Genomic DNA, 21,222 nt, shown 5'->3' with positions numbered 1-21,222 from the left:
AAGCTCCCTTGTTGATGAAGACCACATGATATCACTCATCTTGAGACTTTATGAGCAGCTTCAAAAAAAAAAAAAAAAAAAAAAAAAAAGATGCAGTCACCACAAATAAAAAGGTTTTCCTTCACCACTGGAGGCGAGGAAACATTCTGCCAGCGTGGAGTCACCAGAGTAGTAAAATGCTACACGAGTGTAGCATTCAGAAGCAATTAAGCTGCCGTGTGCACTCAGAAGATGGGCAGAGCAGCCCCTCATCACATGTGCTGCTCCAGAGGGATCTGATAGAAGCTGCTGCAGGGACGGTGACTTTGTGACTAATCCTTTCAGGGCTTGTAAGGAAAACAGGCTTGTTAGTGGTTTGACTGTCGTTCTGGAGCAGAACACGGTGCACTCTGACACCCCGGCGGTTCTGTCCCACTTGGTCGCTTCATGATAGATGAAAGTCTTACTTTATGAATGTAGCAGCATGTTATGACCTGTTGAAGTCCTCCCATTAACCTACTATTAGTTGGTGGTGGACAGTTTGTAAATGATCAATGAATGAAATGAGATGAGAAAACATTGTGATGTACAAGCTGAAAAATGGAATGGACAACATCAAGACAAGGCAGAAAAAGAATAAAAACTTCCTTTTTTTGATTTCATCATTTATTTTTCAGCTTTTATGTCACACCTTATATGGTGTTAGTGTGATGTAAATTAATACGTCTATACTATGAATTTTATCATTTAGCTACTGTACTAATATTCAGAAGTTATTTTGGACCCTAATGTATTATTCATTCCTCTCTCTCTCTCTCTCTTTCTCTCTCTCTCTCTCTCTCTCACTCTTCCCCCCACACACACACCTTTAATTGCTTCCCAGTACTTCTTCAATTACACCCATTAACAAAGACGTGGGCAGAGGGTTCAGCGCTGTCCTCAGCGCAGCCTGACTCCATGTGTTCAGGAACATGAGGATTTGATTCCTGCTACACGTGCGTGCCAGGTTCATTGCACAGTTTCCTACTTCCAGCCTAAAGGTTTGTCTGTTTTGGAAAGATTTCCCTGTGGCCCTAGAAAACATTTCGTATTATTTTTACCTTGCACAGCTCACTCGTACTGACTGACTGATAAAACAGGAACCTGATGAACATTTAATTCAATAATAAACTAAAACACTGACTTTTCCCGGTGTCTGTGTTCTTTATCGAGTTGCAGGGTCTGCTTCAATTGAAACTTTATTGTCCTTCTGGGAGAGACGTGGCCGAGCTGGGATTTCACAGTTCGGTACTGAGTTTTATGTAAACACATTGGGTCATGCTGTATTTGTGAATATATGGTTATGGGCTCGTGTAAGCAGGCTGTTAACTTTTAGTGTGGTAGAATTATGGAACAGCAGTGATTTACCACTGTAGTAACATGGATTTTTATCTTTGGGGGGCTTTTTCTTAAATCTATTGTCACACACACACATTTTAGACTCATGGGGATAAAAACAAGGAGTGTTAAAACAGGATTTGCCGCCTTAGACGCTACAGAAGCTCACTCACACTGAGTCATTTTTTCCAGGAACAAACAGCAAATGATTTGTCGCAACCTGTATACAAATGAGACAAACATCCTGATTGAATGTCATTGACAGAGAATACTGTACCTACAAATCACATTGTACTTGATGTCTTGATGCTTGGCTGGAAACCTGGCAACTTTGGTGCGATTACGCGTTCCTGGCTTGTGACGTCAGCAGCGATAGGAAATAAACACGCTGGTGTTCTTTTACAGGGCTCCCGTTAGAATGGAGTGGCCTCAACTCATTAACTTATTGACTTCGTTGTCGCAGAAATAGCAGCGCTGGTGTCATGGTTACTTTCACCGCTCCGTGTGCAAACAGCTCCCGCCGTGGACTCCAAACCCACTGTCGCGCTCAACCTGGCATCCCACGCGGCTCAAATTAAGTAGAAGGTACCGAGAGGATTTATGATAGAAGGTCAGGAATAATTACAACATGCTTTCATATAAAGATAGCTTGCGGCTATTTGGCGCAATCCTCTCTCTCTTTGCGCGTCTCCATCATCGTGGCCTATCTCGGCGCACGCATCCATACGGCTGAACCGCCGCACAGTACATTAACTGACGCTACCCCCGTCACACCCTCGCCCTCTGCGTCTCTCCGAGAGGGCGAGTTCAAGCGGAGTTCACGTTTCTTGGAGAGTTTTGGACCGGACCGACGAAAATGAGCAAAGCAGAGGAGAGCGCGGTGGAGCAGAGGTTAGTCAATTACAAGGCTCCATCCTAGTAACTAACTTCTAACAAGCAAGTTCTTGGCTCCGTCTGCGTGTGTTTGTTTGAGTGCAGGGAGGGGAAAAAAAGTAAAGTAAAAAAAAAAAAAAAAAACACAGCGGGTGCAGCGAACCGTCAGCGAGCAGCGGTGTTTGTATGTTTTTGCTCGCAGGAACACGTGTTTTGTGTGTGAAATGCGGAGAACGGACAAACAGCGCAAAGACGGGACCGCTGTGTAATTATGCGACGGGGAGCCGGGACAAATGACAGGGCTGCAAGTCAAACAATCGGCGTTATGAGATCGATGGCGTCTCGGTTTGAAACAGTGAGAGTCAAACACAAAAACACAGGGAGCGCGAAAGCGGCGCTGTGTTTTTGTGGAGCTCCGCGCGCTGCGTCCAACTTTAAAACAACAGAAGCGAATTCTTTATTGTGATTGACACGTTAATCGTTTCTCGCGCGCCATAATTTATCCCCCGTTTCGTCTTAATCACCTCCACAACACGTGTCCACAGACGCCGTGTTGTGCTGCAGCCCTCGTGTTTGTTGTCGTTGTCCGCGCCAGGAACACACGCGTGTTGTTAGACGTGTCGCCGAGCTGCTTCTCGGCTCTAATGAATCGTGCGCATGTTGCAATCCGCGTGCCGAGACTGCAGTGTGGTTTTCATCCATAACCAAGATTTTGCAGCGAAAGAAAATATCCCGGGGTTGTGAGAACTGGCTTTATTCGTAATGATCCCGGCGGTTCGTATGGTACAGAGAACAGGTACCGGAGGGGAAGTTAATCTGCACCAGTGGTGTTTACACAACACATGTAAAGTTGAATGTTAATTGATCGCCCCCCTAATTAGAAATAAAGTACATTTTGTGGTTGTTTTGAAAGAAATAATGAGTAAATCTTGATCCAGGTGCCGACGCCTCACTATGGTCCAAAAGAACTTTCCCACACTCCAAGCATATTAAATGAAAACGTTTAAGTTTGTGTTTTAATCGGAAGTTTTAGTTAAAATGCTGCCATTTCAGCAGAACACACTACCATAAACCGATGATCTAGTTGCACTGTTGCACTATATTTTAAATATATACAATATAGCTGCTTCAGAACAAAATGACCGTATAAAGAGCAGCTGGATGGTTTTACTTTGCTGAGTAATGTTTTGTCCTATAATTTCCTGTTTACTTTTACATTTGCTATTCTTTTCCCTGTTTGACGTTTAGTTTCATTCCCTCTGATTGATATTTAATATTCTTTTGTGGCCTTAGTGTTATTACATGATCACACGCCCTACAGTCCATCACGAGGGACTTGGAGCGTCACACAAACTCAACTTTGTGCTCCAACGGCGCCATCTTGTGTTCATACACTGCAATGACAGCGTTTACTATGTAACGATGTAGAGTAATGAGGCTGGAAGTTGAGGTTTGAGTGGCTTTAAGGCCGAACACCGCTGATGTGCACAAATTAAGGCGGTTTTACATCAAGACATCCCACAACTAACACTATCTATTGTCCCGTCCTCGCACAGGAACCAACGCTGCCCCCCCCCCACACACACACACACACACACCATCAACCTCTGGCAGCCATGTTTTCACAGCTCAAGATAACAGAGAGAGAGAGGGTGGAGGGGCTGCGAAGACGCGGTTACGGCCCGGACGTTTGATGGATGACAACGAGAATCAGGAGTGAGATAGTGGACGGAGAGAGAGAGAGAGAGAGAGAGAGAGAGAGAGACAGGAAGAGAGATGTGGGACAGATGCGGGGAGATTTAGGGCAGTCGGGGTTAAGGAGACAGACGAGCAAAAGACACATTGCGAGGTCATCGCAGTGTTTATCCGCCCACGACAGTGATGTAGGTCGATGAGCGTTTCTCGGGGCAGCAAGTGTTGTTCCAGGATGTTGCAATGACGACAGGTTCCTCGAGGAAAGAACTCAGAACTCCGCGCCGTGTGCGTTTCCCAGGGAGGAGCGTTCGCTTCCCGTTGTTCTGCTTTTAAAGCGAACCCGCCGTAGCTGGACGTCATCAGCCCTGCGGTTTCTTTTGTCGCCGCTGGGTCCCGGGGCAGCGTTGGGCGCGTTTGCACCAGCGGCCTCGCTGGGTGGGCTGTGGCAGCAGCTGAGCCATCACCTCCAGGGCCTGCATTACCTCATAAAGATCACTGTCTCCCAAGCAAAGGAGAGGGTGTTTCTGCGTGCGCGCCAACGCGAGGCCCTGCGCGTCGCTTATCTCCCGAGCATGATAAATGATACTTTTAGTGCATTTTTCACGTTTAAAGGAAGCCCGATTGCTACATTTCGCAGTTTGCATTAAACATTTCTGTGCGTGTGAGTGTGTGTGCGTCGTTCTCTCCCACTCCTGTAATTACAGTCATTGGTATCAGATGAAAGCCCACACAGAGCTGATGCCGAGATGTGCCCTTTGTGTAAGCAACAGCTCACTCTTAGATTGATAGAGGACTGGAAGCGAGTTCACACAAATGGAGGCGCATTATAGTGTCGGGTTACCAGTAAGAAAGTCTCTGTCTCTCTCTCTCTCTCCTCTTCATCCTCGCGGCCTTTGTGCCTTATTTTGCAGAACATACAGTTTATTTTGAAGCACTGCATCGAGCGCTAAGAGCGGATCTGAGGACCACCATGACTCCGCGGCAGGAGATAAGGAAAAGCACTGACCTCAGGGAATGACTACACAGCGGCACTGTGGCTCTGTTCACAGCGGCAACCCTTCATTAATGCTTTGTACAGTGTGTGTAAGCACTTAGCAGCCGGTGTAGGTGGAGACCAAAGTCACGTCTAGGTTGAATTCCTCAAGCGCTGATTCTTTCTCACAGGGACAAATGGAAAAACACACCAATGCTAACAACCTGGCTGCGCACTGCCATGGATACACACACACACACACACACACACACACACACACACACACACACACACACACACACACACACACACACACACATACACATACACACACACATGCACACAGTGAGTGAGAGACGCATGCAGCCACATGCACACAGATGTCGACAGGCATCTCTATTTATACCATCGCTCCAATAAATCTATCTGTTCATTTGTCTATTTTCTCTGGCTTTGCTCATGGACTGGTGAATGGCTGCGAGAGGAGAGGAGGCGAGGGTAGAGGAGGCAAGGGGAGACGAGAGGAGACGAGACGAGGCGAGAGGCCTGCGGGACATATGAGGACACAACTGTCCGATGGCGTTTTCCTCCACTTCGGCCCTCCTCCATATCTTAGACACCACTGCTACACACCACCGTGCAACAGATTCCTGGAAAATATGAACTTGTGTCAACTTGTACGGCTCAAACTAATACAGGCCCACTTTTGCCTTTTTTTTCCCTCCCATCTTTTCAATTGTACAGCTTAAATACGTCGAAACAACACCTCTGTCTGCTGAGTGGTAAAACTGAGCTACTGTAATGGAGGCGAGGTGTGGACAGGATGCATTTAGGTGAAAAATCATCAGGAAAGCAAGAGCCAAACTAGACCACGTGGAGAAAAGATGTATAGAATACACAACTAATATAAGATGTTATAAATGAGCCTATAAATAAAATTAAATAAAGTTTTCAACAGGTTCAAGTCTAATATAATAACATAATATGCTTTTCAAGAAAGATGAGGTGCTGATTTCCTCCTTTTCATCCATATTTATTCAAAGAATCAGTTATTTATTGTGCATCTAAATATGTCGACATAGTAGAATGAGTTAGGTGTAATACAAACACAACAGTTCTATACTGCGAAAGTTTCAAACGAGCGTCTTCTCAATTCATGTTGAATGAAAAGTGCACAGGTGAATAAGAACTGTTTTCTCTTTATTTGAGTGTTCTGAATGTGAGTCATAAATAGGATCTAATGTAAAGTATAAGTAATTCCAGTTATCGATTTTCAGCACATTGAATGTAATACACAGCTGTCATAAAACTTTATAATTATTGCCACAGCTCGTTTGACAAATTTCATTAGACACATGCAGATATGGAAATGGCTCCAGGTTCTTTTTACTGGCAGGTCAGAAGCTCATAGGTTAAATTCTGCTGTCTTGGTGTTTCATCTGGTTTGTCTTGGGTGACCGTTTTAAGGTGTGACCAGTGCTCACGATTATTTCAGTGGCAAAGTATGAGTAAGATGCCAATCCAAATCCAAATCCAACCAAATCTGGCAACCGCCAAGCAGATTGGCGACAGTGGCTGTTTTACTTTGGATTCTTCTGCGATCACGAGTCAGATCTAAGTCAAAGCAAATCATTCTGACCACAAACTCTAACAGGTCTGAAGCTGAAGCAACACATTATTGTAGCTCAGTACTTTCTGTACATTGTCTGGAAATAACCCTCAAAAGTAAATGAGATGACATGATGCGTTCACGGGAGGCATCCCTTGAAACACAGCAATAAAAACATCTTTTCTGTCCCACGAGGAGTCAAACCGCTGTGTGCTTCTCATAACCATAACGCACGGATGAAGAAAAGCTGCCGTCCACAGGTGGACGTGGCGACAACTGGCCCGACTGCACAAACACCCAGCCACACACACACCACAGACACACACCTATGCACATAAAGCATCAAATCGAAGCCAACGTCCAAAGTGCATTATAACATCAGCCCTGTGTGTCATGACGGACAAACAAAATACACGTGTTTGTCGATAAAAAGGTTTTTCTTTTGGCTTAAACAAAACAGCGAAACCCCAAAGGTTACTGAAGGCGTCCAAAGTGCTTCTGAGGGAGACTGAAGGGAGTAGTCGTTGTATGTCAGCGGGCCTCGTCATCGTATCCTTAAATAAGTGACCTTTGCTTCACCTGCGGAACATGAGGGTCAACAGAACTCCTCAGACAGGATGAAATGATCCCATTTCCCCTTCATGCATATTAGCACTGGAAAAGTCAGGGTCTTTTCTGGAGTCTGGATCTGGAATTAGTGTGTCTAGGGTCGACTGTCACCTAGCAACCGTTTGCAGGGTGATACATTACAAAGATCAGTTAGTTTATAGTGATCATGGATGCCTACATATAACAAAGTCAAAGTAATGGACCACAAGTGAAATCTGATGACCCATTCTTTCTTTCTGACTCTGCAGGAGCAATAGCGCTAGAAAAAAATATTTAATTTAAAAATGCATAATTTAATCACAAGCATCACTGCGTGGTGATGTAAAAAAAAAAAAAACTCCTCCTTTCTGGTTTCACTGCGTTTTTGGACAAATGTCCAGAGCTGCTCATGTTAAGGCCACGTGTTTGGTCCATTTCACAAGCAAGGAGGCACAAATAGGTAGTTTGGACATTAATTTTTTCTCTGTTCTGGTGTCTTGTGGTTAGATTTCCTTTGCTTTAAACTACCAGGCAGCACTTGTCTGTTTGACGTTAACTTTCAGGGGAGTCCAGACCCTCTCCTTCTTCGACACAAACCAGACTAAAGCAAACACCCAAAGAAAAAGTAGCCAGAGTAACTCTAACAAACCCCCTCCAGAACGGCCCGCGGCCTCGGTCCGTCGGCTCGTCAGTGACACAGACTCAGCTCCTTTCGGACCAGGCACTTCTTGCACTGGACCACGCAGCACCAGTGGAAGCGACACAGGCAGTTCTCCTCGAACACCAGCGTCTCCTCCCGGTGGCCGCGCTCGCAGCACAGCAGGTCGCAGCCGCTGATGTCCATGGCCGTGCTGTTGCACGTGCGCCCCCGCGTGCCCAGCGAGCCCGTCTTGCGATTCGCCAGGCAGAAGTCGGGCGACTCGTCCGAGTAGATGAGGTCCTGCCTGTCCGGGGGCTTGATGTTGTGGCCGACCGGGATGAGGGTCTTGCCGTCGTTGCCGCCCATCACCTTGGAGGCGCCGTTGAAGCGCTCCAGCAGCCGGTCGCCCACCTCGCGGAAGTGCGGCATCTTCTTCCAGCACGTGCGCAGCGTGCACGAGCCGGAGAGGCCGTGGCACTTGCACTCGGTCCTCATGTAGAGCTTCACCGCCTGGGAGGGCGCGGGAGGGAGAGGGGAGAGGAGGTTCGGAGAGGTGAGCGAGGGCAAACAGGTAAAAAACAAAAAAAAACACACACACAGACCGATCAGACAAAGAACCTTTTAACCTTGTACCCTGAAGTGATGCAGAAACACTTTAGACAAATGACACCTTCTCTAAAGACGTTATTTATTATTGTGTTTTCATAATATATCACAGACAAAAGCCACCGGATCACACGCGCGCACACACACACACACACACACACACACACTGATAGGTAAGATAAAAGCAGACGCTATTCAGAAGGAATTCAACTCCCTCCCCTCCTCTCCCTCCACGTTGCCTCTGGCCTTCCTACATCCAACAAGCCTTGACAACAGATCATTCACTTATACTGCACATAATTAACCCATCACACACACCCACACACACACACACCTGTCCATGCAAACACATACGCATGCATGCACATAATCAGACGTTGGCTTTTGGAGAATTGAGCAACAGTTTGACTTTTCCTCCTCTCTCTCCCCCTCTGTTTGCTTTTGACCCCAACCTTTTTGCAGGTGAGCTTAACAAACTAGCAAACTCCGTCTTTTTTTCTGTGCTACGCTGTAAGTAGGAGCGGGCGCTCGGGAGCCGGTCGAGAGCCTCGGCCGTAACTCGCTGGGAGCCCATGCGAGCAACAAAGAGGAACTTTGGACGAGTACGAGGGCCGTGGAAACGTTAGAAGCCCTCCGCCTCGGAGGCTCCGAGGCGAAATGTGTGGCACGCTCTTCTTTTTGTGTTTCAGAAACCCGACTCTTGTCGGGAGATCAGCTTACGGTGCTACACGAATATGGCCGCGAGCGATGTCTTTCTCCTTTGCATGTCCGCGGAATGACGAACATTCCACAGGTCAAGCGACACCATTTCTAGGGAAGGTTGTTGCGTTGCAAACACCAGACTCACGTCTTATTCACGAAATGTTGTTTTTGCCAGGTTCCTACTCACTCCAGACTTTTATTTTGAAATCTCTTCTTACCAGTCGTCCAGCCTCGTTGTTGTGCAGGTCGACGAGCGTCCTGATGTCGCTCTTGCCCCTCCTCCTCTTGGCGTCCATGAACTGCTTGGACTTCTCGTAGCCGAACTCCACGTCGTCTCCACAGCCTCCCCACTCCCACTTGACTCCGTCGCCGGAGGCGGAGGACGGCGGCTTCGGGGGCGCCCTGTTCCTGGTGGCCTCGCACCCGCACTGCAGGAGGTCTCCCATGCTGCAGGCCTGGGTGACGGCGTGGGTCACCCCCGCGGCCGTGATGGCGTAGACGAACGCCGTCTCCCGAATGTCTACGACACAAGGAGGAAGAAGGGTTTAAATTCAGCTTCTCATCTAGTCGTCAATATCCCATCTAGAATCATAGAACAGGATGGAAGCACTTTTCTCCAAGTCCTGGTCCATCGCTACAATTTCAGGCACCAGAGGAATTGTAGTAATGACTTTCATGCACACCCATATTTATGGTCATACTGAACAGCTGCTGGTCTAAAGCTTAAAAGAAAGTCCAGCCACGACTGCATATTAAACATCTGTCTGTTGCTTGTGGCATTAGCATCAGTCTCAGCCTCAATCGTTTTCCTTGGTTATTGCATCTTGTGGAGAATCCCCGACTAAACAGGGATGTTGAGGCAGAACATACAGTAAAGAGCGTGTCTGTTCATGAGAATGAGAAAAAACATTAGCCACCTAATTTCACAGCATGTGTGCGTAAAGACTAACCAGAGGACTTTTATTCCTGACAGCTGGAAGGCGCTGGGCGTGCAGTCACCGCCGCCAACGCTGCCAACTCCATATCGCACGATTCCGAGAATGGGATTCATTAGGAGGGCTAACGCGCACACACACACACACGATGGGTGGCGTGCGACAAACCCTGCACACCCCAGCACGACAGGCGCGATATCAATTCCAGCTGTGCGACCCGACGCCCGGAGATGTCTCAGTTTAGGCTAGCGCCTGCGCGGCGGCGTGGGCCCTGAGCCTCCACGTCCGACTGGCTAATGACGGCGTGAACAGGTTCTGTTCATTTATTCGTACGCGACGCGGACTGTTGGCAGGTTGCATAAATCATTGGCTCCGTGCGTGCATGGCGGAACATGCACCGCGGAACAGTTCTGCAACTCTGTGTGTGTGTGTGTGTGTGTGTGTGTGTGTGTGTGTGTGTGTGTGTGTGTGTGTGTGTGTGTGTGTGTGTGTGTGTGTGTGTGTGTGTGTGTGCGTGCGTGTGTGTTTCATCTGGGATGGACCACACCTAATAGCTGCTGCCGCTCAGCAGAACAGGGATTTCCAGGAGCTCTCCAGACCCCAGGATCGACTCAGAAGCTGGAAGAGCCGAACAGCGAACTGATAAGCGACGCCTCCTGCCGATATCCCATCATCTAAAGACATAAGGGACACGGAGAGCGCCGAGAGAAACGCATTGCGCTGCTGTATCCGTTTAAAAAGCCAATCAAAAATAACACGATTTGTGGAACCCTGTTACATATTTTCCTCGGAGACATGAATTCCAAACAAATTCTCTGCCGCGGCGGGTGTCTGGGCCTGTCTGCGTCTGCTCCCGATCCCAAAAGCCCCATTCTGCAGGAATTAGCGCATATTCCCTCTGACTCTGACTGTGGTTCCTGACGACGTCTGGTGGGTTCGGTCGGAAAGCGTGTTCTCGCAGGCACCGGGCCTTCGCCCCGTGTTTGTCCACAAGGCCTGTGTCTCATCAGCCGTGATGCAGCGCGACCCATTCCCGGCAGGAGGAGATTTAACCAGCGATACGGACCGTTTTGGACGAGCTCCAGGTGCTACAGTACGAGAAACTAGACTGTCAACAAAAAGACGTGGCGGTTTGGGGAAACCGACCCACAACCTCAGCTTCTCCCACTGCTGCCACAACAAAGCCGGCTGACATCTACGCGCTGACGACGAGTGTAGTCGCGTTCCCGCCGTCGCACACAGATTGATACACGCATTTTAAAGGTCACACCATCCTGTGATGTGAGCGCCAGCATCGCGGCGCCGACTGCTCCGGGGTCCGCGTGTTATCTAAACACAGCGCGCATGAAAGAAAGGAGGGTAATAACACCAATTAATGGCATGAAGGCGGCGAGCCCGGCTTGTTCCGGACCTGTCTGTGCGCGAGAGTTCACGTCGTTTTCGGCGGAATTGCAGAATGGGCCGAAAAAAAAAAAAAAAAACCCGCGTCGTGCAAATTCTCGCACTTTTCCACCACTCGCCGTCCGGTGGCTTGGCGCAAGTGGGAGGTCAACATTCGCACCAGGCAGGTCTGTCTCACGGCCTCGCAGCTGGATGTGATACGGGTCTATCACCATGTTCATCACCCCATGACATCTTAATACAGACACACAGAGACACGTCACCGGGTCTTATCTCCCATTTTGGAGGAAGATTAGCCATTCGACACACTGCTCGACTAAAGTGCAGCAGGATTTATGTTTGAAGGGGGAATATTATAAAGGGAGGGAGATGCTGATGATACAGCCAGCGTGGTTGTGCTTTGGGGAGGGAAGTGTATGGTTTGAACCTGTGTTCTGCATCAGGTGGACGTCTGACTACAACTGTAAAGAAGCAGACAACAGGCCCGGTACCCCATGAATTAAGGAATACAGGAGAAGCATTATTATCACCGTCACAGAGTTAAACAAGGGTCAGGGAGGTTAACAACATCAGCGGGGGGGTTCCTCGAACACAAAACCACTTCTACTTCGTCATAAACTGCCATTAAGATGAGATCCAAGTGAGTGAAGACAAAGGCTTCTCTTATAGACAGGCAGGAATTCGTGATTAATTGCTGCTCTGCCTGTTGCTGGTGGAGTCCTGACCCCTTCGCTCCCTCCGCTCACCTGCCTGATCAGAAACACTAACAAACATCCACTGACGAGGGGTAAAAACATTGTTTAACCTGAACCTCACTTGTGATATCAATTACTACACAGCAAATTATTAAAATGGGAGCCCAACGTGGTTTAGTAACATCCCTGATCTGTTTTTGTTGAATTTTTAATATTTTTAATATCATTGTTCACTGTATGTTGAGTAAATAAACAGATAGAAGTCTGTAGTACAGGTTTAACAAGACGCAGGCAGCTCAATAAACACACACACACACACACACACACACACACACACACACACACACACACACACACACACACACACACACACACACAAACACACACAGTAATTGCAGAAGACCCAGGGCTGACCCAACATCAGTTAAATTGTGGACTTCAAAGAACTGGAGGAAGATGTTAAGAGATCTTACGAGAAATGCTAAGGGGAAAAAAAAAAAAAAAGCAATCTGGGCTGATCATTTTGAGCGTGCCCAATCTGATGAAGAGGAGAGTCAGTGGAGTGTGAATATGTCTGCTCTGAAACACAACAGCTGCCCTTGTCTGTGCCACTGCCATCAGACAGTGATCTGACCTCACGTTGATGTAAGGCCGCCGGCTGTGGTCATGAGGTCATAGGTTCAGACGCTAGAGGCACACACGACTGAGAAATGGGACGTGGCAGCGGCTTGAATGTGGCTCCGAGGCGGCAAATACCCGTCCATGAAACTATGAAATGCTTTTGGAACAACTGAAGGAGAGAGTCGGTCAACGAGCTCCTCGAATGAGGGTCTCAGATCAGTTTTGATCCCGCCTGTCGGCGTCCTACTCACCTTGCTGCAGTATTTTGCCGAAGTACTTGTTGTGGCTGGTGCAGTTCCACCGCCGGTACCGGAACTGGTACTGGCACTCCCGGACGCCCAGCCGGGCTCCCTTGGCCACCTCGCTGACGATCTCCGGCTGCGTCTGGCACAGCTCGGCCTGCTTCCCCGCCAGACGCTTGGCCTTCCTGCATATGCTGTTGGGGTCCATCACCAGCGGGCTGCCCACCGCCCTGGAAACGGGTCAACAGAACAATCACACCTGGTCGAACCCGAACACGCACTAGTTTACTGGAGCCGTTGTTCCGCGGTTCTGTGGCCTCAGCCGCGGGAGACGACCCAGCGCTGAGTTTCCCAGAGGCGCCTTTGCTCTGATGTCGGATCCAGAAATCTGCGTTTCACCGTTTGGACGGCACCGGTGCCGGTCCGTCCCCTCGTTACGGTTGAGACTAATGCTAAGTGCATTCTGGTCAACCAGAATGGCAGACTTTACAGATTTCCACACGATACAGCTTCTCTGAAGTGAAGAACGTTTTCCTCGAACGGTCCTTGAACGCCCCTCAGATTAAAACCTACTGCACAGCGTGTTATAGAGAAGCCCATTTTAAACGTGGCAGGAAAATCAAGCATCCCTCATCTATAGCAAATATTTAAAACATAAAAATACATATGCATGGGTCTTGTATTTCATGAATACTGACTCCGGACCTCCACAGCAGTTTTAACAGATGAGTGTATATAATAAAGATAAATTGTTTATTCCAACTGCTAATGGGAAAGAGCGACTTGGCGCTGACGCTTGGAGGCTACGCCAGCATTTGTGGAGACATAACAGTGAGGGGACTTTATTTCCATTCCTTCCTGCGGCTTCTTTCCACTCATTCCCTCTCGCTTATCTAGGTTTTAATTCACTTTCTCACTTTCTCACCCCCCGATAATTTGCTCCATTACACGTCCCCCCATTAAAGACCAGTAGAAGGATGTGAACGAGGCAAAGGACGTGGAGACTTTCATGTTAATTGCGCCGCCTGATATCACTCATCTGCTTCATGAGTTTGTTTTAAGAAGCAGAACATACACTTGACACCCCCCCCCCCACACACACACACACACACCTCTGAATCTGAAATATCTCAAAACCAAACTGTTTTGGTTCTAATGATGCTATTTATACAACAGACTCAAATGTCAGCACGGTGATACTGTGTGAAGGAGAAACAACTCATGGGACGTCCTGTGTCAGATTTGCCAGCGCAAAGACACGGATCCGCCCAAATAATGGTATTCACCGGCTCGTATATGATAATGGCACCTACGGTTTCCTCCTAATCCAGTCCAATAATTCAACTTGACTGAAGATTAGCAGGAGAACCTGCGCCTGATCCCATATAATCAGCCGTGATATCTGCTGCATAATGCGAGAGCCTCGCGTTCCACATAAGCGTGTGTGCACAACTGCATCTGTGTGCACGCCCCGAGAACGCCCACTGTCACATTCTTTCTGTTATTATTTACACCGTCGCCACGGCAACGGCACACGCGTTCAGTGTGTGTCTGCGTCTGCGTGCGGTAGTCACCCGGATAATTAAATCATACAGACGGTCTGTATGTGTTAATTAGCAGCTACACGTACAATACTTAGCAACACACACTCCCTCTCAACAACCACTTATCATCTCCTCGCAGCCAGGAGTGTGTGTGTGTGTGTGTGTGTGTGTGTGTGTGTGTGTGTGTGTGTGTGTGTGTGTGTGTGTGTGTGTGTGTGTGTGTGTGTGTCTTTTGATGCTACAGTATATGATCATGTTTTTATGGATGTGAGAAGGAAAGTTGACTGGCTTGTGCCTTCCTCTGTTTGTGTGTGTGTGTGTGTGTGTGTGTGTGTGTGTGTGTGTGTGTGTGTGTGTGTGTGTGTGTGTGTGTGTGTGTGTGTGTGTGTGTGTGTGTGGGCAGCGCAGGGAATGAGCTTCAGCCTGGCTTTTATAAAGGGAGGTGTAGTGTTGTAAAACTAGTGGACTGGATGGAGTTTGGTTTTTGAGTCCAGTGTCACTGTCAGAGAAACGAGACACGCGATAAAACCTTCCTTTTTATTCTGAACAATTTAAAATACTGGATGATTGATGGAGGTGACGTTTGTTATGTTTTTATGTGTGTATTACATATCACATTGCTGTTATTCAGTGTTTCCAAAAGGGGTAAGAGTTCCATTTTTGTTGTGATTGTGACTTTCTGAATCACTCCCACACCATCAAGGCTGTCTTCATAATCCGTGTCAGACTCAGCGGAACTTTCAAAATGGCTCAATGAGAAGAACGATAATGAAAGCAAGGTGAACTCAGGTGGAAACCGGCGTCGCTGGAGATATGCCCTAAAATGGGCTGCACCGATTTGATGATAGGATGATTACCAGACTGCCCAGCAGCATTTTTACCCTTTTTAGGTGAACCGAACGTTCATCCGTGAGAAGGTGAAAAGTGGAGCTACTTCATCACACTCTCTCTCTCACACATACACACACACACACACACACACACACACGGAAACATGTTGCAGATGCAAAGAAAAAGTGAAGAAAATAAAAAAAGGATGCAACAACTTGCTCAGCTCTTGGTTTGATGCAGTCTCAGTAAAGATAAGATTATGACAGGATGCTTCATTTGCACTCACAGTCTTGCATACATATACATATACATATACATATACATATACATATACATATACATATACATATACATATACATATACATACAGTATACATATACATATACATATACATATACATATACATATACATATACATATACATATACATATACATATACATATACATATACATATACATATACCCGCACGCAGGCGCAGGTGCATTTGCTATAGCGCAGACATGACAGATAAAGGCTCACACACACTTGTGAGGAGGAACTTCAAAGTAACCAGATCCTCTCCATGCAAAGTGCCACTGTTCCGCCGCCCTGTCATTTACAGCATGCCGCAATCACCGACAAGGACGCGCTGTCTGTGATTTTATCAGAGGTCTCACATGAGACGCTCCTGTGATAAAGCCCCAAAGCAGAGAGAGCGGGTTGATCAACCAGCACAGAGAAGAACCCACCAGGAACATGCAAATCAGCACTGAGCCCCACTACATGAGATGTTATCAAAATTTCTATTTATTTGTTTCAATGCTTGGATGATTTTTATCATTAAGCAAATGAGGTTTCAAATGAAGACTTTGGAGACTGATGCTTTACTAATCGATGCTCCTGTTCCTGAGCCCAGAGGCGAATCAGAAGGAGACTAAACCTCCTCTGTTAATGAAACTCAGGCTTCCTCAGTGATCTCACGGCACCACGGTCGAGGTGCTGAACTCCTTTTTATTTATTTTTTTCACCGCACCCGCGAACGAGTGAGTTTCATCCCTCCTTAATCCCAAAAGTATGTTGGAGAAGAGAAAAGTCACGGCAGGCGTTGGATGGAGAACGGGCCACACAGAGGCAGCGAGAGGAAAAAGATGCTGGAGGATCCACTGTGATAAGGAGGAGAGGCTACGAAGAGATGAGCAATGCTTTCAAGGAGCAGCGGTGGGAATCAAAACAAGTGTAAATTGTGTCTGGTGCCTCAAATTAATTTTGAAGACGGATGGGAAGAAATTCCGCACGGTGCCCTGTCTGAACAGCACAAGGTCAGCGTACCGATAATAAATACTGCCTGGGCCCAGTTGAGCAACCTCAACCTGCTCGACTGCGCTCTCTGTGCAGGAGAGGAGCGTTCGTCGCCGCGGAACAAAGCTCAGCCCTCATCGTTTATAATCCAGGCCCACTTAGACGGTAGCAATAAAGTGTGACCAGCAGGAAACCAACAGCGCCGAGCCAAACATCCACAGTTTGTTCTGTTGTAACAACAGTGGCACACCCAGGAGCACGGAGAGCCGGCAGATCAAACACATGTCGGCAGAAGAGGAGAGGCGGCGCTGAAAGTGCAGGACGCTCACACATCCATGTACTCGTATTCTACCGGGAATCCAGGATTGGGACAGTGGTGTTTCTTTTCTAGCATGTGCGGATCTACATATGGAGATATGCTGACATTGCGTAATGTTGTCTTATACAGGTAACCATGACGATGCTACCTACTGTGAACGCGGCATCTGAAGCCGAACGGATCCCGTCCACATTAAAAACCCGTTGCTTCATGGGAAAGCGTGTTTTTTCTTTTTTCTAAACACCAACACTGTGAAACACACCACGGCAGGGGAGAGGAGGACGAAGACGCCAACATTATGCAGAAATCTAAAAACCAAAGGTATAACATGTCAAGACAGCGTTTGATTGCACGGTTACATTTACATTCACTGGACTCTCGTGGGGACCATAAAGAACATTTTGACATCTCTTGGCTATTTGTGCACCCTGGCTGCTACTGTATATATTTCTGGCACCAGAACCTATTGTAGCACAAGCTTGCATACAATCACAGACCCACACACACACACACACACACACACACACACACACACACACACACACACACACACACACACACACACACACACACACACAGACTAGCGATGCCAAACCCACATTGTCATTTAATCTTTATCTGAACCCATCTCCCTGCTGCTGATTAGACATCCAGCCTTTCAGACCATGAGTGGAGAGGACAAGATAAGATCTGTTATGATGAAACTCCCCTCTGGTGATGATGGCAGTTCGGCGCTGCACGACCAAACGAGCGCATGTAAAACAGATTAACCACAGTCCGCCGCTCGGTCGCATATTTATTCTGACGCGCGCATAAACGCGGAGGACAGAAACTGAAGCACACCCTCACATCACACGAGCCCAGAGTGTGTGCACCTGTGACACACACACACACACACACACACACACACACACACACACACACACACACACACACACACACACACAGGACATTTGGCCCTGCTAAGCACCACAGTCACAACCAGTATAAGAGAGCAAAGGCATTCCTCACCCTCCTGCTCTCTGCTCTCAGGCCAAATGATTAGGGCGCCCTAATCAGCGGAGGCTCTGAAAGCACAGCTATCTCCCCAGCATTTCATCTCCCTCACCGCGGCCCTTTCTCCCTCCCTCCCTCCCTTCCTTCAGCAGCAACCTATCTCCGCGCTAGGTATTTTCCTCTGCGAAGGACAAGAAAGGCTACGGACGGGCTGATAGAGATAGAGGCATTCAAGAGGAGCGAACACAGACATATGACGGTGTGCGGAGCAGCTCTCAACACAGAGCATCATTGTCCCTGGCAGTGTGGGGAGCAGCCCACAGGTGTGGCTTCACCCCGGCTGCACCGCAGCCGTGAAAGAAGATGACAATGTATGTCAGTGGGGATAAGATTAAAGTAGGTGAAATCTAGTGTTGATTCTCCTAATCCACTGCAGCTTTGTCCTGAGACGGACAAGAGCCTCTTGATATTGCTGTTCGAGTGTCTTTTCGGCTGAAAAAGATCCAAAAAGGGTTCCAAATGTCCATAACTACTGTAATGGTGACAGAAATAAAGGATTGAATCATATTTTAGTTTGGTTGGAATCTGTAAAAAATTAAATAGCATTAAGCTCTAACGATGAATCAGAGAACACTGTTTTTCCATCTTTCCGCACAGCATTGAGTCCAGACAGTCTCCAGACAAAGATTTCTGCTTATGCTGTTTCAGCATAATTCATTTGTCTCATGATTTTATGGTAATAGAAAATAAAAAGGTTTAGAAATTTAACAAGGGCAGTTGACAGTAAAGAGCCGAAAGCCTAATACCATCTCTTACAAAAATTACTGTATATTTGTGTAGAAAGTAATTCTTCAGACAACAATAATATAATGAAAAAAGGTGACGAGGTGTTAACTGTCCTCCTCAGGTGGAGGCCAAACTAAAGTAAGGGATGAGCACACGTGCATTAAAAATCGCCACAAGCCATTTGAGTTGACAGCCAGACAATGTTGTGGAGCCGGCGACGCTGTCGGTCCATGTACCAGTCACACGAGTGCACGCACTGGCCTTACACAGCCTCTGTGACACCACATCCCACGCTGACCTTGACTGGGCTGTGAATGAACAGTGGGAGGATCTGCTGGGAAAAAAAGGGAAAACCACAAAGCTTCACATTCACACACTGAGCGTGAGTAAGCGAGAGAGAGCGAGGGGGGATCGAGACACAGGCACTGGACACACACACACACACACACACACACACACACACACACACACACACACACACACACACACAGCAACATGAAGGTAAAATATGTTATCAGCAGATCTGCGGGGTCTGTCTGTGACTGTCACACCACCAGGTTGAGCCTGTATGGATTGTTTTATGATGACATATCCGCTGCCTGGAGAACCACCTGACATTCCTCACCCTGAACCCCCTCTAGACACACACACACACACACACACACACACACACACACACCCTCCATCACTTCAGGCATCTCCTTCAGCTCGTTTCTCTGTGTTCATTCTCACCTGAGCTGCTGCAACACCTTAAGGATGAAGTCTGACGAACCTTTTCACAGTGGAAACCATTATTCTAACATAAAGTGACTTCTTTTGTTTAGTCAGTTTACAGAGAGATCAATAATCTTATATTGCATTGGAACATATAAAAGTTTCAGCTTCATTTTACATAAAAGAAACAGGTGAATTATAGTAGTTGTTATTTTTATAATATTATATTATTACTCTACCTCTTCGTTTATCCTAACGGTGATTTTTATGACTATTTCGCTTTTCCAAATATAAAATAACATTATTTGTTATCGGAGCCGACGCTCCAGCGCAGTCTGCCGCGACGGGAACATCTGTTGAGGTCAGACGCCGGTGACTTCAAAGTTACCTGCAGGAAAACGCCGGTTCGCTCACACCTTCAATCTGCGATCGTTAAATCCCAGACGACAGAGAAACGCGGCGCACGTGGTAAATAAAGAGCACTTACCACCAGAGTCCAATGATGTTGACGGGACAGAGCAGGATAAAGAACAGAGCCAGCTGGATCCGAGAGAGACGAACGGTCATGTTGAAATCCTCAAGGAGCAAACTTTTTTTTTCAAACTACTGACGAGCTGAGCCGAGTTGGATTATTTCTTAAAAACATAGAAGTTCCCAGTTTTCGGACGCGGCGGCTCAGTAGGAAATCTGACTGGAAACGGTCAGCGGGAGCGCGAACGGTTCGTCATCCAGCTCTTCCTCTGTCGGGCGCATCTTAGCTCGCGAAGCACAGCTGGTCAAGAGGCTACTGGGGAGATGTCCGCTTCCAAAGGTGTGGTTAACGTCTCCATTGTTCCCCTGCGCTGTCTGCCGCAGCACTTCACGCGCGTTGCACCCACGGTCTCGGGAGGAACGCGGAGTCACGCGACGGGCGATCGAGTCGGGTCCCGGCGCGAAACAGCGCACGACAGCCCACAATGTGATGCCACCGGGTAATACTGAACTTTTTTCCGAATATCAGAGCCCAGGAACAGTCGTGTTGCCCGGAAAAGAACCGCGCGTGGATTTGCGGGGCGCAGCTGGATGTTGCCTGCTCCGCGCGCGCTCTCCAGTGACGCGCTGGTGCGGTCGGTGGAGCGGTTTTGGGTGCGCACCGGCTGCAGGTACAGCGCAGCTGGAGCGGAGTGGGCGCCACGGCCTGCGTGTTTTCCTTGGATGATAAAGGGGGGAAAAATGCGCTCGCCGCCTTCCACCTTGGTGTGACGTCGCTCCGGGCGAAGCGAAAACCTCGCTGTCACTCAGAGAGAGAGAGAGAGAGAGAGAGAGAGAGAGACTGGTATTAGTCTTAGGAGGACACGGCAGAGCAGAAAGGGGATAAACACACACAGACACATGCCGGAGAGAGAGAGAGAGAGAGAGAGAGAGAGAGAGAGTGTGTTTGTGTTGGATCCAACTTATGAAATGAGTACAGGTGTGTTAGTAGTAGCCAAAGTTATGAGCTGTTCGTGCCAACAGACCAGTGTGGTCGTTTGTCCTGTGTGTGTGTGTGTGTGCGTAGTAGGACTATCACCTATCTGGCCAAGGGCATATCCATTGAAATTCAAAACCACTGTACTGCTGTCGCCCATAAAAGCCCCGACACCCAGCTTCGTTCCATTGTGATGATGCAATCAATCACGAGTGTAACGCAAGGCAAGCTCGGCCGCTCAAGTGCCGGCGTCTCACACGAAGGCCCGGCATCCTTTGACTGGCGCCTCGCGGGACGGTGGGTGCGAGCGACGGAGGGGAGTCCCGTTGTGCTCTAGATGGAACAAAAGTGTAAAGAGCAGAGTCTGC

The 21,222-nt window shown here is 47.9% G+C and overlaps 1 protein-coding gene and 1 long non-coding RNA gene across 2 annotated transcripts; one reads left to right on the top strand and one right to left on the bottom strand.

Annotated features, from left to right (window-relative positions):
• Positions 1-2,172: 2,172 nt before the first annotated feature.
• On the top strand, positions 2,173-5,852 carry LOC129603528 (uncharacterized). The gene is made up of 2 exons (XR_008693447.1): positions 2,173-2,247; positions 4,836-5,852. It is a non-coding gene; the product is annotated as an uncharacterized LOC129603528 (long non-coding RNA).
• A 224-nt stretch (positions 5,853-6,076) lies between these two features.
• Positions 6,077-20,936, bottom strand: wnt6b (wingless-type MMTV integration site family, member 6b). The gene is made up of 4 exons (XM_029137562.3): positions 19,895-20,936; positions 12,946-13,166; positions 9,261-9,562; positions 6,077-8,244 (listed from the first exon to the last, which is right to left on the bottom strand). Exons 1-4 carry the CDS (start codon positions 19,972-19,974, stop codon positions 7,783-7,785), a joined length of 1,065 nt encoding a protein of 354 aa, XP_028993395.1. The 5' UTR covers positions 19,975-20,936; the 3' UTR covers positions 6,077-7,782.
• Between the last annotated feature and the right edge of the window lie 286 nt (positions 20,937-21,222).

The sequence above is a fragment of the Betta splendens genome, chromosome 21, assembly GCF_900634795.4.
Source record: "Betta splendens chromosome 21, fBetSpl5.4, whole genome shotgun sequence".
Lineage (NCBI taxonomy): Eukaryota > Metazoa > Chordata > Actinopteri > Anabantiformes > Osphronemidae > Betta > Betta splendens.
Note: the sequence above shows the minus strand (reverse complement) of the source record. Positions and strands in the feature narration are given on the sequence as shown.